Source organism: Ostrinia furnacalis, unplaced genomic scaffold (genome assembly GCF_004193835.3).
Source record: "Ostrinia furnacalis isolate ACB-3 unplaced genomic scaffold, ASM419383v2 OfSCF7182, whole genome shotgun sequence".
NCBI classification, from domain to species: Eukaryota; Metazoa; Arthropoda; class Insecta; order Lepidoptera; family Crambidae; genus Ostrinia; species Ostrinia furnacalis.
Genome location: NW_021137421.1, coordinates 281,828 through 304,340, shown reverse-complemented (window position 1 = coordinate 304,340; position 22,513 = coordinate 281,828). Strand labels below are relative to the sequence as shown.

At 37.4% G+C, this 22,513-nt stretch overlaps 3 protein-coding genes across 6 annotated transcripts in view; all 3 read right to left on the bottom strand.

The window, feature by feature from the left end:
* The window catches only part of Pka-R2 (cAMP-dependent protein kinase type II regulatory subunit), a 32,715-nt gene extending 31,014 nt beyond the window's left edge, over nt 1-1,701 (bottom strand). For 2 of the 4 annotated variants that reach the window (XM_028319468.1, XM_028319469.1), the window contains exon 1: nt 1,134-1,693. In XM_028319468.1, the coding sequence (XP_028175269.1) occupies nt 1,134-1,347 (214 nt within the window). In that variant the 5' untranslated portion in view covers nt 1,348-1,693. Of the gene's footprint in view, nt 1-1,133 lie in introns of all 4 variants that reach the window. The other 2 variants (XM_028319471.1, XM_028319470.1) reach the window with 2 other exon arrangements.
* A 722-nt stretch (nt 1,702-2,423) lies between these two features.
* Nucleotides 2,424-8,006, bottom strand: LOC114363656 (uncharacterized). Its single transcript, XM_028319452.1, has 7 exons — nt 7,643-8,006; nt 7,085-7,357; nt 6,635-6,976; nt 5,962-6,302; nt 3,254-5,884; nt 3,058-3,172; nt 2,424-2,968 (listed from the first exon to the last, which is right to left on the bottom strand). The coding sequence occupies exons 1-7, from the start codon at nt 7,922-7,924 to the stop codon at nt 2,441-2,443; spliced, it is 4,512 nt and encodes a 1,503-aa protein (XP_028175253.1). The 5' UTR covers nt 7,925-8,006; the 3' UTR covers nt 2,424-2,440.
* A 695-nt stretch (nt 8,007-8,701) lies between these two features.
* The window catches only part of Sema1a (semaphorin 1a), a 172,610-nt gene continuing 158,798 nt past the window's right edge, over nt 8,702-22,513 (bottom strand). The window contains exons 8-19 of the mRNA XM_028319401.1: nt 21,583-21,604; nt 21,069-21,236; nt 20,846-20,852; nt 20,356-20,501; nt 19,709-19,791; nt 19,325-19,553; nt 16,243-16,391; nt 15,780-15,908; nt 15,443-15,653; nt 14,818-15,025; nt 13,996-14,166; nt 8,702-13,569 (exon numbers count right to left, since the gene is read on the bottom strand). Coding sequence (XP_028175202.1) covers nt 14,086-14,166; nt 14,818-15,025; nt 15,443-15,653; nt 15,780-15,908; nt 16,243-16,391; nt 19,325-19,553; nt 19,709-19,791; nt 20,356-20,501; nt 20,846-20,852; nt 21,069-21,236; nt 21,583-21,604 — 1,433 coding nt within the window. The 3' untranslated portion in view covers nt 8,702-13,569; nt 13,996-14,085. The remainder of the gene's footprint in view (nt 13,570-13,995; nt 14,167-14,817; nt 15,026-15,442; nt 15,654-15,779; nt 15,909-16,242; nt 16,392-19,324; nt 19,554-19,708; nt 19,792-20,355; nt 20,502-20,845; nt 20,853-21,068; nt 21,237-21,582; nt 21,605-22,513) is intronic.

The window sequence follows — 22,513 nt, the reverse complement described above, 5'->3', positions numbered from 1 at the left end:
CGTAAAAAAGGCCAACATCTGTTTCTGTTCACAATGTTACCGTCAGCCGCGGACATGGGAAAAATAAGCCAATCTCGTCATCACGCAACTTCAAAGCATTAAAAAACAAACACACAAATGGGATCAGTGTGTAGTAAACACTGAAAATTTATGCCTCTCCAAAATGTACACTCAAAACCTTGCATTCTTTTAGTTTCTTAAAACATGTTAGTATCATTTGAAATATAAGCTTGGGAAATACTAAATTGATAAAAAAAATTATCTGTTTTTGTCTACGATCATGGATTCATGGAATTGTAATTAATCAATTCCTTCTTGAACTGATTGTACAGAATCACTTTTGTCATATAAACTAACAATAACTGTCCTGTCCAATTTATTTATCACTTGGCAACAGGCGACAATATTCAGTAAAAACTTGTATAATAACGTAAATAAAGTTATATCATTGAAACTGTAATGGCAGTGTGCCAAACATCGAAAGATTACTACTGCTGGCTATAGTAGAGAGAGTATTTATAAATATTTTTTTATCAAGCTTATGATCTGAGGATACTTTAAATAGTGGAATTGTTTCTGTGAAGAATTTTGTTCTTTAGAATTATACAAAACCAAGAATAATGAAGATTTTATTTATAAAGATTATAATGATAAGAGTCAAAGGAGTTAAGCTGTAAATCTGAGCTAGTTGAATCAAACTAAATTGAATTCAATCACCAAAATCTTAACCCATTGAGCTCGCAAATGTAAAAATTTAGGTCAACCATGTGTAATAAAACTGTTTGGAATAGCAATGCTTACTGCTATTCCATCAAATTTGCCCACAATACATAGCTTAATTTATTAGTGATATTTAGGTTCATTCTATATGATTCTATTTTCATATTATAAAGCCTTAGGATTTATAAATGGCATTCATATAAGTCATGGTGATATTATAGCCTGAATTTGGTGCAATTTTTATGGCATGCAAGTCGCGCGTGAACTATGTAACTAGTTGCTCATGGACATTGGTCAATCACATGAAATGATGTCGCCCTAGCACTACGGGGCCAGCTAAACCCACCTTTGTAATCCTGACAAAATTCTCGTGACTGTTACTGTTTGTCTAAATAATAAGTGTAAAGTAGTACCTTCTTCATCTGATATTATGGACTCATCGGGCGTGCCGGCAGCGGGGCCTCTCACAATGGTAGTCGTCCTGTTGTTCTGTAACCTTGTGAAGAATTCAACAGCGTAGTTGATCACGTCTCCCGGTTGCTCCAGAAGGTAACTTATGGTAAACTCCAGTAATATTTCTCTAAGGTCATCAGGAACTTGTATGCGTCCGCCTTGAGGCCTGCTCATTTCTAACGGCGTCGCCTCACTTTCTCGATATTATCAGACCCGGAGAATGTCAAAGCGACACGTTAGATTACAATTTCGATATCATAGCCATCGAATTAGCTAAAGCGACACACCAACGAGCAACCTTACGATGGGGAAGTAGCACTACATACAAACGTTAGTAAGAAATAAAACCACACTATTATACTAAGACTTTTTCAAATAATAATCCCGGCTACGAGAAATTAAATATAATGACACACTTTTTTCAAAATATTCTTCGTCCTCCAGCCTGACAAATATAAAATCTCCCTTCACTAAAGTAAAAATGGCGATTTTTGGATTGTCCTACTTCGGCTCACTTCACACGCGTTTCAGATGCTTCTTGCCAGTAACAAAAAATAAAAACTACCAAATAAATGACAATCGATCGCCCGTCCTCGTCATAGAATTTATAATGACAGATAGATACAACACATTTATAGTTCCAAAATACTGAACTGTCCTATGCATGACATTGACAGTGGGGCGCCACCGTCAATACCGGATCGCTGGTTCCGATTTTTGCCATGTTGGAAACCATATAGTTGAACGATGGTAGCGCCCCCCTGTCATTGAGTTTGGTGGGACAGTTCAGCTTGGGTCATCTATATTACTTTTTGTCAATTGCTTCCAGATGGCGTTGTAGTAGCCTGTTCCTAATGGTCGGCCTTAGGATATTTTTTTATTATAAATGTTCAAAAAATATGCAACTCGATATAAATCCTTCATTTTTTTAAATATGAAAATATTAAGCTGTTAAAAACCACTATTATTTGGGGTAAGCTATAGCCTCAAGATACATTCTATAACTGCTGCAGCTGTTGCCTAAAAAGGTGATGTCGTGATATAAATTAAATAAATGATACATCAAAGGAAAAATAAAATAAAATCAAGTAACATCTTAAATTATTATAATATTGAGAAGTTACAAAGCTTTCAGCTTTCTATTTACACGATTAAATATACAGCATGTTTCAAATGACGCATGACGGCTCTAAATTGAAGTACGTTGTACACGATGTAGAGCAATCATAACGTTCGCATTTAATATTACATTTCAGCAATTTCCGTACTATGTATCTGACATCATTTTTCTTATATATGAAAATTTAGTAAGACAATCATTTACAGGTACGACAACGATATTTTTTGGGGATTCGTATTGGTTATAATCACTCATTTCAGATATGACGTCATCTTCATCAGAGAATAGACTTGGTTCTTTCAGCTTCAAACAATTTAGGGTAACACAGGCACACTTTTGTAACACTTCACAAATGTCTTGAACTGCTCTAGCGGTTATAAGTTCACAGTTTTCTGATAAATATGATACGGAACAGCCAGGATTTTCAAACACCTTATTCAATACCACTCCAGCCCATTGGAGGAATATATCGCTTCTTATTTTCGATTCAAGTGTCAACCAGGGTATGGGTATTATCGAACTATCTTTGATTTGCATTGTCCATTTCTCAGTAAAATCTGCATGGACCAAGATGTTGTNGATGTTTTCGTAGAAGCCCACTCGTTTCATGATGTATTTAGCTTCCAATTCTGTTACATTTTTTATGAGCGTATTTTTGTCGCAGTTCAAAGATTTCTGCAACAAGGTAAATTGTATTATGATAAATTAGAATAAGCTAAATATAGTATTTCCAGAGATAATTATATAAAAACGTCTAGACATACCTGCAGCCCTTCAAACGTGGTACCTTTTTCACCTTTTTGTTTCACATACATTACAATATCTGATTCCAATTTGTCTAAAATTTTGGATGTATCTTTTTCATAAATGATGGATTGCCTGAAATTATTTATTATCATTTTAAAATGTGGTATACATAATAGTACAGTTACTAATTACATGCTTTGAATATAGAATTACCTGGAAAGATCTTCCAATGCATGTTTGATTTGTATGTCCTTGTATTTATCTCCCAGCGGAGCATCGCTCTTCTTTTTCCAACCCAACTTCCCAGACTTAAGTTTGAAATTTGTTTCGATATCAATGACATTTAGTTGCTCATCCTGCATTATAGACCCGGATGGTCCAGTGATCACTGGTACGGTAATAGCAACCAATTCTATAGCCCCTATAGAATTTAATTCGAAGCAAAAACAGTTAGTATAAGATCCTGGTTTTATTGGGTCCTCACTGTCGTTTTGATTTAGACAATCAACCAAAGAACTGGCAAAACCTGAGCTTAGCCTGCTTGCCCACTTACGTTGATAGTTAACTGATATTCTATATGAGCACTGCGTTATATCGTTTAATTCCACGATGTGCATCTGATTGTTCAATATTTTCTCTTTGGCGGCGATCGCACCACACTTTCTCAACGGCTCAATTGCTGTTCGCAAGAAGAGTTCCGTAAATTTCCCGAAATAAGCATAAATTGTTGCAGCATCCTCCTTAGTCAACCCACTGTCGAAGGATAACATCACGGTCAACATCATCGCTTCTTTCAATGTAGAAAGGACAATTTCGTCATGAGGAGTCCTGTAGAGATTTTGACGTTTGTTAGCAGAAGCAGGAATTATATTAAAGTTTCGGTTGAACTCTTCAAAGCTCATCGCAATGCATGGAATGTCTTGAATCTGTGACATGTTTTTCAACAAATGGTAAATAATCCAAACCAGTTCCATCATTGGCACGCGTGCTTCGCTTATATATTTAGCCATATTTGTCGGGTACATGGTTCTAAGTTTTTTCAACAGCCCTTCATACCTGACCAACAGTTTATTATGTTTTCTTATTTCATTCAATACCCAGTTTTTCTCATGTGTTAAAGTCGAATTTGAATCAATAACCGCTGATCTTTTGTGACACGTTTTTAGTGTCTTTTTTGGGTCGTTGATTGTTAAAATATCTTTTGCGGCGAGATTCCTAACTTGGAGAGATCCAGGTTGCGAAACAGGGCTCAGTATGACCAATGCTGCTTTGCACATCATCAAAAATCTATCCTCTTCAAATGTCCACGTTGTTACTTCAGTTATTCTCTTTTTATCTCGTCTGATATTGATAGGTTTTACATTTTCAATATTCACTTGTGGTTTTGATTTTTTCACTTGAACTTTTTTGGTCTTTTTCTTTACTAGTCTGGGTTTCTTAGTCCTTTCTAATTTCGGGATGTGTACTCGTTTCATTTTTTTGATTTTCATTGTTGTAGATCTGATGCAGTAGGCTTTCCAAAGTCTCTGCAAGTCCATGTAATAACTTGAGTCGTATCCACAAGGCCCGAGACCGTCACCGTGCCGCTCTCCATTATCAAATTGTTCTACTTGTTCTTTACTGCGAGTAGGTGTCTTGATTATTATGGCTTTTTTTCTGTCTTGTAGCTCTATTGTCGTGTTGAGGCTAATGTTATAAACAGAGGTCCAAAAGTCTTGAACAACTTCAAAACTATCAAAGTGGTACTCTTTTTCCATGGCTTCATATGGATCATTTTTTCTAGGCCAAACTCCTGAAGTGTCAATGATTTTGGCGAATTTGTTTAGATAGAAAACATTGACCGTCATGTTATTGTCTGGGATTCGAGTAGCTTCAAATGAGTCTGCCACAAACTGGACCAGTCCAAATGTTCCTAGTATTCTTAGACTGCAGCGTAGTGAACTATTCAAGTTGCTAGAGTTCATTAAGCTTCTTTGTACATCTTTTGGTGCCTCACTTATTTTTAATGAGTACATACTGTTGTCAATAGTTAGCTTGGCTATGTCGATAACTCCCTCACTGGATATATGGCCTAAGGCCACACCAACCGTTAGTTCTGGTAAAAGACTTTCCATGCTGAAGAAACCTTGAGGCAAATTTGAGTCTTCAGACTTGATGTCATTGAAATACACTATCGTCATAAGAGATTCATGCAATTTTTGTACTTTTACAAACCGCGGGAATGCATATTGTGATATTGGTCTATCACCAGTCATCTTTTTCTCGGCCAAATCTCTGTTAAAACTGGCTCTTGACAAAATTTCTTTGTATTTAGCTCTTATTATGGGGTCGGTCTTTTGCACATGTGGTGCACATAATAGAATTGAGTATTGATTTTGAATTCGTGGTAATTTCATTTTGAATACTTTAATGTGTCCTTTATTCATCATATTTTGAAGAAACATTTTCATTGCTTTAGTGTCCATAGGAGGTTCGTTGATTTCTTTGGAAACATGATTACTTAGTGTCTGGTACCCCATGACGAATGTTCTTTCGTTAAGAACTTTTAGTATTCCGCTGGCAAATCTAATGTGCCGAAGGGATTGTTTTGTATGGGGTTGGTGTTTTCTATTGCTAGAGTCGACTATTTCCTTTATTTCTATGATATTTTCTGTAATATCATCAGTTTGTTCAGCGTCGTTATTTTCGAGTTTCCTCTTCTTTTTATGTACAAGAGGTTCCGAGTCTGAACTGTCGCTTCGTTTGGTTGTTGTATTTTTTCCTTCTTCAAGATATTTCTTTAACTTCTCTTGCTCTTCTGCTAATGTATTGTCCATTTTCGAAGTGGCAGCGATAGCAATATATCTGAAAATATGACGAGTACATGATGATAAATTTAGAATATATAATAACCAAATAAGTGCTATAAAAATATTATTTACCTCCCCAATCTTTGCTTGCCTTTGTATTCAATAAATTCCCTGACGATATTTTTCTTCCTGAAAACTCTGCAAAGAGATCTGCTCACATAAAACTCTACCCCCAAAATTTCGGCCAAGTCATTTTGTGTCAACCCATGCTTTCCGGCATCTAGAAATCTTTCGTATGCCTGCCTCATTAGATTGACACCAACTTTGTATTGGCATTTCTTTGGTATAACTTCCTCCTCTTCAGATTCGGATGACTCATCACTTTTTGAGACCAAGCACATGTATCGCCTTCGGTGTAGCTTGGGTTTCACTTTAGGATTTGTTGATTCACCTATTGTGACAAGTTTATCTGCCTGTAAAATGTGAACAAAGTCAACATACATTTCTACCAGTATTAGCAAGCAATAAATATCTATTTCCTATTAGCCTAGGTGCAGACCACCGACTTTTAGTTGGCTAGTAGTTGGACCCGATTCTAATTTGTATGAAGAATCGGCCGATACCAAATCGGTGTGATGTGCACACTTTCATACATCTCCATACTGATCAACAGCCCGACCAAACTATCGGCCAACTAAATGTCGGTGGTCTGCGCCCATGCTTAGTCTTTTTCATACTTATTTTGTTCATTTCATTTTCAACTTTTCCTAATTAATTGTAATAAGTAAAATAATTAGGTACTTACAAATTGAAATATATTGACTTTTTTCTGAAATCTTTTACTTTGCAGTGGTGTCATTAGACCCTTCTTGATAACATTTTCAGCTGGTTCACAATAATTGGGACGGTCCTTTAAATAATCCACAAGATCCCGTATCAGCCCAGTTTTGGCTACTGTTAGCACAATTGCTTTGTGGAATCGTCTCAATCGAAGTAACAGGCCTTTTACGGCTCTGCCTCCGGTCACTTGTGTGATATAAGTCACCCTGACCAAGTCCAAATCTTGTAACGTCTTGCGGTAATAGAACAGTATTTTTGAGTCTTTTACTATTTTCGTCAAGTTTGATTTTCCAGTTGTCATTTGGCCCTGAAAGAAATTATACAACAAAATGTATTACATACTTTGAAATACAACTGGTTTCAACAAACTGGTTTGAAAATTTTGACGAAAGAAAAAAAAACTGGTTACACTTACATTTTCTCTGGACCTGCCAATAAGTTCCAATAAACAATAGTTTATTTTAGGCAGTAAATTGATGTATGTCATGGGTAAGTTAGGCGCTAAAGCCTTCCATCTCTCCTCCAATGAGGCAACCAGGACCAATTTGTCACCATATTGAGACATAATGGTCTTGTATGGTAACTCTCTGATTTCGTTGGACAACAATTTCCGTGTAGCGTATTGTGTACATGATCCATAGTCATCTTCAGCTGGATTGTACTCAAACTCACCATCAAGGTAAAAGTCCTGTAATTATAATATTGGTAAGGTATTATTTTATTATTTTCCCTTTAGGATCATCTCTGACAGCTGATTTGTAACGAGATTAATTGTATAGAACCATATTCAGAATTTGGCGTTTTAATTTAGAGAACCAACCTAAAGATTGGAATCAAGTTCTAATTAAGGTGGGAATTATATTCCCACTGCCATATTAAGGGTTAAAACTTTTACATTCCTTGGCATAAAAAGATGATGATAAAGGTTATTGATTAAATGTAACGGATTTCAAATAAAAACAACACCACTTACAGGGTCCAAGAGGTAACCAGTTTGTTGATGCACTATTGAAAGCCGGTCTACAATATCGATATGCTGCATTGGTACGGGCAATTCAAAAATTGAAATGCGTTCACAATTTACGATAAAATTCCACCATCTTTGCTGCATTTTCTCCAAGAAAGGGTAGGAAATACGCTGTTCTAGTCTTCTCCATAATAAGTCGAGTCCAATGCCTTCTAGTCCTTCTAAAGCTATTTCATCAATTATAAAATCTTTTATATTGCAAGTAAAAGGGCTAGGTGTTTCAACCATTGTGTTGAATTTTAATTAAATTCTTAAAAACCCATAATTCGCACATGGACAATCAAATCAAAACATTGAACTAATTTTTGACATTGATGACAGTTCAGGTCAGTTCTTTATTTTAACGATTCTGCATTAATTGTCAACATAGATGCGGTCCACCAAATGATTTTAGCTATCATTTTTATACTTTAACAGTTGGCACCACTGACGGATACTAGTGGCGCCATCCGGTGAGTGCAAATCAAATCAGTGCAAATTCAATAGGTTCTCTCATAGTTCGCGCCACTGGCTAAGAAAATTAGCCCTTGTGAACTAATGAAAACTTAATTACTATCAATTTTCGGCATCTGTATTATTAAATTTATATTTTGAGTATATTAAACATAAACAGGGTTCTAGATGTTTTGCACCAGGTACTAGGTACCTAAGCTATAGAACTAGGTCTATAAAACTTCGTACAAATTGCGGTACTTTGTCGGAGGCACTACCACTACCTTCAATACCCAGTAAGTACCACATCCAGTACTTACAGACTGGTACAGAATCAGAATCAGAATCAGAATCATCATAAAATCAGACCCAATAAGAACGTTAACTACTGTTTCGGGTGTCAAGAAAACAACAAATCAAGTTTCAATATTTTATTTACTAAAGAAAAGGAATACATTTTATCCTTTGCTAAAATATTTAGCATATAATTAATAATATTTTTATGAGAAAATGATCATAACATTTTGAACAATGGTAAGCAAAATACGAAATTCATGAGGTTGCTTTTAGTTCTTTGCAAACCATTGTTTCACAATCTATTTGTTTCTAAGTAGTCATAAAAAAATTGCACTCTATGAACATTGGCAGCGAATTACAGGTGTTTACTATCACTGCGTTGCGTTTTGCATTATTATAAAACCCTACTTAATTCTATGGAGTGTCTAAAAGCAAAATGAATGCGGTTTCAACAAGTTATAGAAAGTTGATGTTACGTATAGGTATTGTTTATTCGAAGGGAAGGTTGATGACGTTAGAATATTATTCTAATATCGGCTGGGGATGGAATTGGAATAAAATTCTGGTGGTTGGTATTATGATGAGACCAAAACTTAATTGATTCTCAAGCATAGATCAAAGCCCCCGATTAGTTGATTTTCAATCTCAACATAGGTACGAGTAGGTATCTACCAATTCCTTGTGTATCTTTAAATTAAGAACTGCATATATGTATCTATCGTTCACTCACAAATTAAGATGCACATTGCACAAGAGAGAGTAATCAAATTAAAGAGTTTACATAAATAACTTTACTCATGTCTTGTAATTCTCGTACTGCTTATAAATTGTTGAGCCACAGTAAACATTTTAAACGATTTAAATTTAAGTTTACTCCAATTCCATCCTTCGAGTTTCTAGAGGGCGGTATCTAGTTACAAATACTAAAGGCACACTATAGAAACTCACTAGTCCACGCTTACGTTCGATTCGGTCGGCCGACAACTCAACAACAAAGCAGCCGACAAACGACAATGTCGGCCGACAGCACAACAACGGATTTGTCAAAGACAATTCCATCAGCTGACCGAAACGAAAGCGGTATTGGGTGGGGCGTAGGTAACAAGGGCAGATCCAGAGTAGGACCCACTCTATTTGTCTATGCACTGAACGTAGAGACATGAAAAACTTTTTATTGGCATGGTTTCAAGAAAGAGAGAACCCTGTCAATAAAACATTTTGAGCTCGTTTCACTTTTGAAATTCTTACATTTAACAATGGTAATAAATCCACCTGTTTAAAAGGTAACTTTGAAAATTCACAGAATCCTCCCCTTCCGAAAAATCACGTCTGGATCAGCCCTCGCGTCAACGCCGTCCCGCGGGAGTCAACGTAGTCTGTCACTTCGTTAGGCACTTCCCAATGTTCCTGATTCGCTCCCATCAGCAGCCCAATCCTGCTAAACAAGCGACTAGAAGCTCTATTTAGATCTCTGGAGTATTTAAAAGCACTGAATAGTTTAAACATTAGATTTTGGAAAACACGAAGGTAGGTACTTCCCCTTCGTTAACGACTAAAAAGTTCTAAAACTTGTTTATGGTTCACCAGAATTGGGCCCCTGAGCATCTCATCTATTGTACTATATCGAGAAAGCAAACAAATGATCAGTTTGAAGACCTGCCTCAGTTAAATCTAACTTTACTTATTTAGTAAAAATATAATTTTCTATATTTGTTATTATAAATACCAACAGTTAATATCCAATCCGCGTTTTTGTATGAACCGATGCAAAGAGAGCTGCTATTATATTCATTAACGTTATTAACTTACATATAAGTATTTTATAAACTTGCACAGGAGCAGTTATAGAACTTACAGAGGTAAACACAACTTTTTATAACGAAAAGGTACCTACTTATTTACCTAAGCGCGAACGAATTGTACGTTAGGTACACTTTCCAAGTCAACTGTACCAGTTTTACAATGTTGATTAATCAAACAATTTAAAAGAGTGGAGACCGTATAAAATCAGAAAAATCTCAACTTAATGAAGTCAGAATTTTATAATAATGAAAAAATATTGAAAAAGTCAGATAACTGAGTGCCAGTTCTCCAAAGAGTATAATTTCACAGGCGGTCGTGGCAAACTCGTTCCAATTTCAAAGTAATAAAATAACTTTTATCATAATTTGAAATTGGACCGTGATATTTAAAAGTAGAAAAATATTGCACACGCACTAAACCGATTTATTCGAATGTTAACGAAATCAATCCCAAATATTTACATTATTAGAATATAGTTTTTGGGTAGTGATAGTTTGAGAGTAATGTTAATGTGACGTAAACGAGCTATACCTTAAACGTTATTATGAAAGTTGCGGATTTCATATTAAATTCAATCCTCTGTAAATTACTTATTTCTTTATTTCAATAAAAGTCTTCAATTTCTAACACTAAGGCTTCGAGTTTCAAACAAAATTAAGCGGTCTATCATAAACTACCGTACGATACGTTCTATATAATTCTCAATATAATTATAAATCAATAATTTTATGCTTATTACAAAAGACTTTCTAGGCATGTTATGTTTACAATTAACTTTACGAGTATAAAAAGATGGTTCAGTAATTTAAACATAGAAATGGTTATTGTACATTTCATCAATATTTTTAATTATTACAAAAACAATTCTTAACAATTCTCCTTCAAAAATTTTCTTGCGCTTACACTCTAACGCTTACTTTAAAATTACTCGACGCTTCTAATTACATTACAGAACTCGCTATATACAAGAACTAGCCTCTTTACGTATGTGTTTTAATTTTGTGTGTGCTGGGGTGGAAATGATGACCTGTTCAAACAATAACCAAGCGTAGAGAACTTTCAGTCTTATGTGGTATAACATGATGACTTTAATAGCACCGCACGCGCTAACCCGTGTCGGTTTGAGTATTATCCAGAAGTCAAAGCATTCGTGAAACTCTATACAGAAGTTGTATATACTATCTTACATTATACATATTATCAGAACATCATTTCCAACGCCAGCACTATTATCCAAAAAAGACCGAACGTCTATGAAGCGTACTCACCGCACGGTTAACATACAAAATAATAAATGTGCGTATATCGGTTATTAAATTAAGTTATACGAATTGGCAGTTATATCCGTTGTTAAACAATTAACTCGATAAAGTTTTAGCAATTACCACTACAAATAAATAATTTACATTACAAAATCATGGCATCTTTGGTATGTCATATACATTAAAGAGAAATAATTATTGTGAGTAACACGAAGGCAATCTTGAGAATGCCCTTATTTATTATGGCGTTATAAAAGTTATCTGTGCAGGCTAGCCGACAGGTTTAATGATCTGGTTATTCTCAGAACCAAACTGGCCTCTAACATCAGTTATATGGCCAGGAGTAAGCTGAAGAACATCATTAAAACATGTCGGTTAGCAGTTTTCCATATCAATCTCTACACTAATGGCGATCTAGAGTCTGCGCTAACATCAGTCCCAAACAAAAACTGAGTCATTGTACTGTACAAAATACAATCCTGCCACACACACTTAGGCACTAAGTCATTACAAATAGAATTGACATTTTCTTTATACACATCCAATTGTCAACAATGAGCGAAGATGAGTTTGAACACTATACATCATCCGGGTAAAATGAGGACTAGCAAATCACAAAATAAGTGACACGCGTTTCAATAGGACAACAGAACTTCCTATACAATCACAAAACATCAACAGGAACGATTCTGAAAGGTTTATCAACGTTTGGCCCTCTTTTCTGAAAATGTAAATTTAGAATGACAGTAGACTAAAAGATGTCTTCAGTGTTACAGAATGTATGTACACAATGATCACAGTTACAGACCGTAACTATACAATGGCGCACCAACAATCTAAATTGGCAATGTGGCATCACAGTGCCATCTTAAACTATGTATCTATGTATACATAATCGCTAAATCTATAACATTATCGAATAATTATCAAAACGATACCCCTAATAATCTAGATACACCCATAAGAAGCACTTTTTTAATGAATGAATAAGTATCAGAACTTTACATATCATTTATACATGGTAAATATAATTTATATTATATTTTGTGTTTTTATAATGTCATTGGTTTCAACTATAATGTTATAATAATCGTTTAATCTAGTGCGACTGACGTGTCCTAACTAAGCGCTGGTACGCACACATTCCGTCCAGAAGGGGAATGGAATTGTAAGTAGGAGCGCTCCCATTATTCTTGTCAAGTCATAATAACGCTAGAACTTTAGAATAAGAGAATCCTCCCTATAATTAATGACGTAATGCTACAAGTAGTAGGTATGTAAAAAAGCAATCTGTGAAACCATTGCAGTCTTTAACCAATTGTATGCGATGCACCAGTCACCATTTCCATAGAGTATAGATTAACGAGACAATAAGACCATCGACTAAAAACTGCAACGCCACTCACAATTTCACATTAACTAGTCATCAACATGTTACCAACAAAAACTTATATTTTTCCCTAAATTATTTTGTAAACTATGTATAGTCTAAACAATCTACAATTTGTTACAATATTCATCTCACATACATCAATCGATAATATTGTTCCGTCTTTTAAAAAAAATACATGATTCTTTTCACATATCCTCTGACCGCAGAGATACGATATTTGTTGGATAATCACCAGTACGTATATTTTATTCAATGGAAGAAAAATTCTCATCACATTTGTGAAATATTACAATACATGTATTAAATTTCATCAAGCATCGCAACAAGTAATGTCTAGTTATAATATAACAGTTTCGTTTCTATATCGCACTCAACAGGTCTTCAAGAGACGGGTCATATCATAACAACAAGTTCTCATTCAACGATCACTGAGTTTGTATTTGGAATGTCACATTCACGGAGTTCGTTGGGTTCTCGTTAGATCGAGAGGGCGAGTGCCTCTGGCGGAGGGGGCGGGGCGGCGCGCTAGTTGCGGTAGATGTAGGCGCAGGGCTGCGGGGCGGGGGGCGGCGGCGTGGGGGGCCGCTCGCCCGAGGGGGAGGGGGAGGACGACGGCGGCGACGGCGACGACGACGATCCGCCGCCGCTCGCTGAGCCGGACCCCGACCCGCTGCTGCGCTGCGACACTGTGATTGGGAAAACTAAATGAGAATTTGTCTACCGTGATTAACCTTAAATCATTCAGATTCTACTCCCAAATATCACGAAATATTTATCATTTTGCGATTCCTTCACCAGCTTTAAATATGACAGCAGTGCAAGCTATATTTGGAAAGGTATAGGTACTCTGATAAAATCAGAGTCCTATGCCCGTTTTCACCATCAATTCCTAATTTTTAAGTGATCCCTATGGCAGCAAAATTCCTGTTAATTGTTACCATAGGGGTCACTTAAAAATTAGGGATTGATGGTGAACGGGCACTAGACACCTATAAAAATCCTAGAAAAAATTTGAGTTTGTATTTTTATGCTTAACACAATGTATCAGACAGTGTTTCATGTAATAAACAATTTGAATTTGAATTTGACATAAAAGAAAAAGTAGAACTTACCCAACGTATGGTGGTGATGCGTATTATGCTTATGGTGATGCATCTGGTCGCGCGAGTCCGCCCCGCTTGTTTCTCAGAGGTACACTTTCTTCACTGAGCGCGTGGTCGAGAAGCCATTGTCGTTGCCGCGCCGGTACCCATCCCCCTGCGGTCCGAATATTCCTGCGTTAACTGACATGCCGAGGTGAAGGCGTGCGTGAGTTAATGGAGCCAATGAAAGGTTACTGTCAGATTTCAGTGTCCGTGAGTTTCGATGACTTGTAAACAGTTTTGAAGTAAATATGTGCTTTTTCGATTTTAATCTCTGTCATTTGGAGTAAATAATTAGCTCTTTTCATGTTTTAGAATAGTATGCGAAAAAAATTGATTTTTATGAGCTCATTTATTTTGATGATTTCGTATATTTGGTTGAGATTGTGAAACTCACAGGCACTTGGATGAAATGGTTTGTTAGATGATCAAAACATGAAATATGAAATTATGATAAAGCAGGATGATGCATATGATAGTAGAGAATGAAACATCAAGAAATTTAAAGAATTAGAAATTCACAATAAATTCATGCAAACGTAAGATGATAACAGTTTTAATTTAAAGTGAAATGATATTGAAAATTCAATAGTATTCTTTAATCTTCAAACACGATATTTGACTGGTGTGTCAGGCATTGAAACAGAAATGAGTCATATAATTTTTGAAATCGAAGTTGATGTTTTGATTATTTAGGTTTCAGACTTTTTTACTACTTTTTTTTAAATATTTTCACAATAAATTAAACTGAAAATAAACCCATGCAAAAGAAGAAAATGGAGCACAACTGACATTGACCTGATGAGAGCGGAGAGTTCCGAAGTTGTCGCGGCGGTAGGCGTCTGGCTGGAACTGGAATAGCGTCTCGTGGTGGGGGTGGTATGGGGGGTGTTTGCGGAGGGTCGCCCGGGGAGACGCTGGCTTGGGTTGTGGAGCGAGCACAGGCTCGGCATACGTCACTTCTTCAACTTGCTGCAGCAGCTTAGGTTCTGCTTGAATCCTATAATAAGTTTCAAGTTAGTATTAATAATTCAAAGAAAAATAATAGGTCTTCACTTATGAAATTGTCGTTTGAATTAAGGCAAAATTAAGCTATAGGATAAGTATTTTTTAAAATTGATCTAAACGCTATTTAGGATGACCTGTATTTGAAGATAATAATAATAAAAAACATTAAAACATTTTACACAGTGCATAGATACAAGTAATTACAGGAACAGCTGTCGTAAAAGTAATAAAACTCAATAACATTGAAAAATAATCGGCAATTTCATAGGTGAAGACCTAATAAATTAAGCGTTTATTAGTTAGTAAAGAACAGGCCAAAAATGTTAACAAGATGAGGTTGATGAGTTTGTTGAAGACTTGAAGGTGAATTAGATGCCAATGATGCGACTAAGATTCCAAACCTACCAACCTGTTAATATTCTGTCTCTGTTCGAAGTACTCATACTCAGTATCAGGGTACGGCATGTTGTCATCGTCGTCCTTCTTACACCGCCGGCCGCAGATGTAGCCCGCTGCGAATCCAGCGCCTAAAGCGGCTAACGCTCCAGCTGCTACTGCGAGCGCCAACGTTTCTACTGAATACGCTGGTGGTGGAGGATCGGCTGTTATTACTTCTGGACCTAAAGTGTTAGGGAAGGTTACATTTCGGAACAAACAAGAGTCATTCATAAAAAGTAAGACAGTTCTTTCTATCAAGTTTTGTGTGGCAGCAAGGGTTGATAAAACTAAGCTTATTCTTTCCGTACCTTCATTGCTGTTGCTGCCTCCTTTCCCATCTTTGTCTTGGACTATGTTGATAACTTCTCCTTTGGTTTCTCCCCGCGCGTCATCGTACAGGCCTGAGCTGAGTCCGCCGACGGCACCTGCGTCTTTACCTGAAATAACAATTGCATATTTAATACTTATTAAATGGAAAGTAAACGGTTCAAATGTTTTTCCACAAAAGCGCAAAGAACTCAGAAATTGTTTTCTGCCGATTAAAATAAATATGGTCTAACGGCAATATTTAACCAGTCCCAAAGATCTGAGTACTTTAAGGTCTAGAGTGCTTTGCTAAATTAGAGACGGTAGTGCTCCTTTAGTGGAGAATAAATAACCTGATGATAAAGAGTGCCAACATGACGTTGACTTCAGAAGCCGTTCTCTCGACACTTGACACAAAGTAATTTTTAAACCCATAACAGGTGATGATAGTGATGTGCCACTTACTGTGAGGACAGGCCGAGTGGCTGCCAGTATTGACGCTCTGGTAGAAGGAGTTCTCATCTAACCACCGGCTGACTCCGTGCGAGTAGGCGCGGCACCGGCCGGCCTGTTTGTCCCACGCGCAATACGGGTCTTGGAGCGCCACGCATTCTCTGTGAAAGTTAACAAGAATTTAGTTGAATTAATCTGCAAAAAACTAAACTCTGCACTGGATGGGAGTTCGATCATTAACTTCGAACTCCTCATGTTCTTATGATTAATTTTTTTGCGGCTCCAATAACAGTTTAACTTTTTCCCCTGTGCAAACTTGGCCTTTACCGAAAAATGTTCTTGGATATTTTGTATTATTACAGTAACTAACAGTACTTGCTTCTTCTTCTTCTATAGTATGGTTCCAGGTGTCAATAGAGTCAGTTTTACTCTTGATGAACAACCACAAACTAATTTAGGTTATTTACTTAGATACAGTTGTACTTACGAGCACGAGCTGATCTTGTCGCTCGAACACCTATGCAGTCTCAGGCTTAAGACTTCTCTATCAGAGACAGCTATGAGTCTGGCCGCGTCCCTGCCCGCCCTGGCGACTCTCAGGGCTCTAACCGGGGACCCGGCTGCGAAGGCCTGTAGCTCCTCAATGACCACAGGCACTGCTCGCTTGTTAGAGTCGTACGACCATGCGTTGATCGCTTTGATGATTTTGCCATTGTCTGCAAAAATACGGTAGGTTACATTTTAATGCACACCGATAAGATCTTAATTAGTCTGAATTAACCATTTGGTCAACGTGAGACGTGTAGGCTAAATGACCTGATGATAGAAGAAGATGTCAAATGTTACATACCTGTTCCAATAAAAAGCACATCGTACGCTTTTCCACCCGGGGTCTTCACTTGTGGATCCACTGCTATCTGAGTAAACCGATAGCTGTGAACAAAGAAAATAATTATTGAATATGCACTGCACATTACACGTCTACATGGTCTTGAAAACAGGAACTAGATTACTGTTTTGAGTTACTAGAACTTTTTCCAGGATAGTGAGTGACTGAGTGAGTATCTGGCGCTGCTTTTTCTTAGCACTGCATTATTACTGTTCCGAAGCAGAGTACCTATGGTTGGAACGTGTAAAAGTTCTCTTTGGCAGCCTATTTGCTTAAATAAACAATTGAATTTGATCCTCTTCCAATACACGGAATTGAAATCGGGTCACAAGACAAGTATGTCAAGGTTGCCTGTTGTAGTGTAATTAACTAACAGCCTAACAGGCTTCGCATTTATGTTCGACCTTTAAAAAACGATATTTGAAATAGGGAAAAAGTTCAATTACGAAATTCTTCGAAAAAAGGGGAAGAAACAAACGAGTTTATCCGAATAAGGCCCAATTCGACCAGACCGAGAATAACTCCTGGTATAACTGGCACATTGATAGTTTCAGTATGGGCAATATGTATGTCAAAATGTCGAATAACTGACGATTTATTCTTGTTTGGTCGAATCCACCCTTAGGGCTCCTGTACACGACGCCGCCACCGCGACGCCGCCGAGCCGTCGCCGCGCCGCTACACTGTTCATACGCACCGAATAAAACCGCCGCCGTGCCGCCGCCGCGCCGCCACAGCGCCATCAAAGCATAATTTCGCCCGCGGCGCGGCGGCGGCGCGGCGGCGGCGCGGCGGCGGCGCGGCAGCGGTGTTCACGCGGCGCGTATAAACAGTGCAAAGGCGCGGCGACGGCGCGGCGGCGGCGCGGTAGCGGCGTCGTGTGCAGGAGCGCTTAGTATATTACTATACTCACTGAAAACTAGTCCTAATGACAATAGGCTCTCCGAAGAAGGCTGGCACTGACTCGTCCATCAGGGCGTGTGTTTTGATGAAGTTTAGCGTCTGGTCGGGCAGCTGTCTAGAGTCGTTGTGACACGTCCCTGGTCGAGGCTCTGGTACCTGTAAAGAAGTGAGATTATAAATTTTAGCTCTTTGGACGCCACGCGACTCACCGTACACCTTAAAAATTACTTGTGTCTAGTTTCTTAGCAGTTTAAGTCTAATATTCTTATTAAACATAGTGCGATCCATGTGTCCAATTTTTAAAGTCATTGCTACAAACATTACGTACCTAAATAAATGGCTACGTCACAATTAAAAGTACCCGAATAAAGCATTATAAACAGTCATGTTTTCTTAGCTTTGAGTCGCCAAGTAAGCGAATGTTTGCAAGCGGAACATCATATCCAAACTCTGGTATTAAATTCTGATCTTAGGTTGTAAAAAGTTTGAATCCAAAAAAACATAAAACAAAAGCGAATCAAACGCCACCGAACTTAATTTCCCTTTCCCAGACTCAGGGGACATCGACCTAGCATACCTTAGCANTGTAGGTATACCATGATTGATACTTCTGGAGTCGGTGCCAAGATAATGAAACATGTAAAGTTTGCCTGCACCGACTCCAAAAGTATCAATCATCAGTATTCAACAAAATAGTAATCGTTCTAATTGGTTTATAATCGGCGGAGATATTGCGTATAAAAAAGTTCATCCCCAATTTTCCACCCTTGGGGGTTGTTTTTTTTATTATTAAATTTAAATGGGACCACCCTTGAGATATTACCTATACGCTGAAAAAAGATTTGTTCAAATCGGTTAATAATTGGCGGAGCTATCGCGTAAAAAAAAAAAAAAAAAAAAAAAAAAAAAAAAACATACGGGTCGAATTGAGAACCTCCTCCTTTTTTTGAAGTCGGTTGAAAATAAAAAAAAAAAAAAAAAAAAAAAAAACATACGGGTCGAATTGAGAACCTCCTCCTTTTTTGAAGTCGGTTGAAAACTAAACTCTGCACTGGATGGGAGTTCGATCCTTAACTTCGAACTCCTCTTACATTCTTTTGATTAATTTTGTTGCGGGTCCAATAACAGTTTAACTTTTTCCTCTGTGCAAACTTGGGAACATTTTGTATTATTACAGTAACTAACAGTACTTGCTTCTTCTACTTCCATCGCATGGTTCCAGTTGTCAATAGAGTCAGTTTTACTCTTGATGAACAACCACAAACTAATTTAGGTTATTTACTTAGATACAGTTGTACTTACGAGCACGAGCTGATCTTGTCGCTCGAACACCTATGCAGTCTCAGGCTTAAGACTTCTCTATCAGAGACAGCTATGAGTCTGGCCGCATCCCTGCCCGCCCTGGCGACCCTCAGGGCTCTAACCGGGGACCCGGCTGCGAAGGCCTGAAGCTCCTCAATGACCACAGGCACTGCTCTCTTGTTAGAGTCGTACGACCATGCGTTGATCGCTTTGATGATTTTGCCATTGTCTGCAAAAATACGGTAGGTTACATTTTTATTGCACACTGATATGATATCGATGATCTTTAAAAGTAGTCTGAATTAACCATATTTGGTCAACGTGAGAAGTGTAAACCAAATAATCTGATGATAGAAGAAGAATATAAAGACAAATGTGACATACCTGTTCCAATAAATAGCACATCGTACGCTTTTCCACCAGGGGTCTTCACTTGTGGATCCACTGCTATCTGGGTAAAGCGGTAGCTGTGAACAAAGAAAATAATTAATTAATAAATATGCACTACACATTATACTATTCTACGTCTACATGGTCTTGAAAACAGGAACTAATACATTACTGTTTTGAGTTACTAGAAGTTTTTCCAGGATAGTGAGTGACTGAGTGAGTATCTTGCACTGCTTCTTCTTAGCACTGGCCCATTATTACTGTCCCGAAGCAGTAGTAGGGTTGAAACGTGTAAAGTTCTCTCTGGCAGCCTATTTGCTTAAATAAACAATTGAATTTGATCCTCTCCCAATACACGGAATTGAAATAGGGTCACTAGACAAGTATGTCAAGGTTGCCTGTTGTAGTGTAATTAACTAACAGCCTAACAGGCTTCGTATTTATGTTCGACCTTCAAAGAGTTTATCCGAAAAAGGCCCGATTCGACCAACTTTTATCCGAAAATAACTCCTGGTATAACTTGACAGTTTTAGTATGGGAAATAATAATATGTCAAAATGTCGAAATAACTGACGATTTATCCTGAGATTTTTACTCTTATTTGGTTGAATCCACCCTAAATATTATGTTACTATACTCACTGAAAACTAGTCCTAATGACAATAGGCTCTCCGAAGAAGGCTGGCACTGACTCGTCCATCAGGGCGTGTGTCTTGATGAAGTTTAGCGTCTGGTCGGGCAGCTGTCTAGAGTCGTTGTGACACGTCCCTGGGCGAGGCTCTGGGACCTGTAAAAGAAAATAACCATCTTTAACACGTTGAACGTCACGTGACTCACCGTAGACCTTAAAATTTACTGTTGTTTCTAGTTTATTAGCAGTTAAAGTCAGGCTGTGTTGCACCATCATATCTTTAACAAACGTCAGAAATCTGTCAAATACCATACAAAAACACTAGTTATTGTCATAGTTACGGTCAAATTAAGTTGGTGCAACTCAGCCTAAATTCTTGTTAAACTTAGTGAAATTTTATGTGTCCAATTTTTAAAGTCATTGCCACAAACTTTACATACATACCTAAATGGCTACGTAAATAAAGCATTATCAATAGTCATGTAGCCAAGTAGGTAAACTGAATTTCTTCGTTATAAGATAGAAGCATTCGTTGTTTGCAAGCGGAACATCATATCCAAACTCTACTCAATTACCTACTTATAAAATGGTATAAAATCTGATCTTACACTGTAAAAAGTTTGAATCCAAAAAAACGTAAAACAAAAGCGAATCAAACGCCACCGAACTAATTTCCACTTTCTCAGACTCAGGGGACATCGACCTAGCATACCTTAGCACTACTTATTCACTGGCAGCCAATTGGAGTTGATGGCGCTCTGTTCCTTGAAGGTCCCCTCGAAGGTGTCGGCGATGTCTTGCATACTAAACGCGCAGACGGCGCTGCCCGATATGCTGTTAGGGGGCGTTGTGAACGTGCCGTATATCAGCCGAAAATATCGCACGCGCAGTCTTTCGCGCCAATGTCTTTAGCGCATGTGACTTCGCGCAAGTGTTGTTTCTAACCGACGATATCCAAACGCGTGTCATTTAGGAATGAAATGCCTAATAAATCTCATCTTACGTTGTCAAAGTTTGATTCGAAAACAAAAGCGAATCAAAGATCGAACATAATTCACAGACTCAAGAGACGTCGACCTAGCATACCTTAGCGNGATGAGTTGAATTAAGATTGTAATAAATTTTATTCTTACTACACACTAATCTTTAGATACCTAGTCGAAAACTATGGTGACTAATGCGATTAGTAGGTAAGTAGGTATTACACAAAGTTAGTGTTTCGAAACAATGCTCAAACGATTCAATATCAGTCATAGATTCTGCCCTGTTTTGATTTAAATTCAACTACTTAATTAAAAGCTTCGATTCGTTGTCGATTTATAGAATTTAAAGAGTAAAGTTGTCTGTAAGTAAGTACCATGAGGATTTAATTACTTAGACCTAATTTTCTACTTCTTTTTAGCACTAACTTGACAAATTGTTCTTAGCGCGAGAATATAATGCTGCTGATACTGAGAAACCCTTTTAAGAGCAAGTGTGGAAATTAACAAAGGATGATTAATTACTTCTAAAAATTGCTTCATCATTTGAAAAGCGTTTATTAAACAACTTTCTGGAAATCATTGTCATACATACAGGATATAAAATATTAAAATTAATAACATGGAGCAAAATGTTACTCGTATTCGCGGAGATTAACGAATGAACGAAAATTATATTTTTTCCGCGTAAAAAATGTTTGCGAGTGTTGTTGTAATCCCATTTAATTACTTAAAACGGGATCTAGATTAATTATTGTAAACAAGCAATCGTCGAACGATTAATTTTCGCTTTCTCGCGATCGCTGGAAGAGATTGGCAATTAAGTTAAAACGAAATATCGGGTCTATAGATTGATTGATTGCAGCCGGATTTGGGGCAAAGATGCTTCTTTGATGAAGGTCAAGATCAATTCGTTGGTTTTGAATCAAAAAGACGTGTTAGCAAAAATTATAGTAGATTTAGAGTAGGCGCACACCGTTGATTTTTCTTCGGCCGATAGTTTAGTCGGGCAGTTGATCAGTATGGGCATGTATGGGAGTGCGCACACTACGTCCATTCGATTTGGCCGATTCTTCATACAATTCAAAATCGGGCACAACTATCGGCCAACTAAAAATCAACGGTGTGCGCCTACTCTTATGGTTAAGTTTGCAATGTCCATTTTATTTTTCTTATTTATTGCCTTCA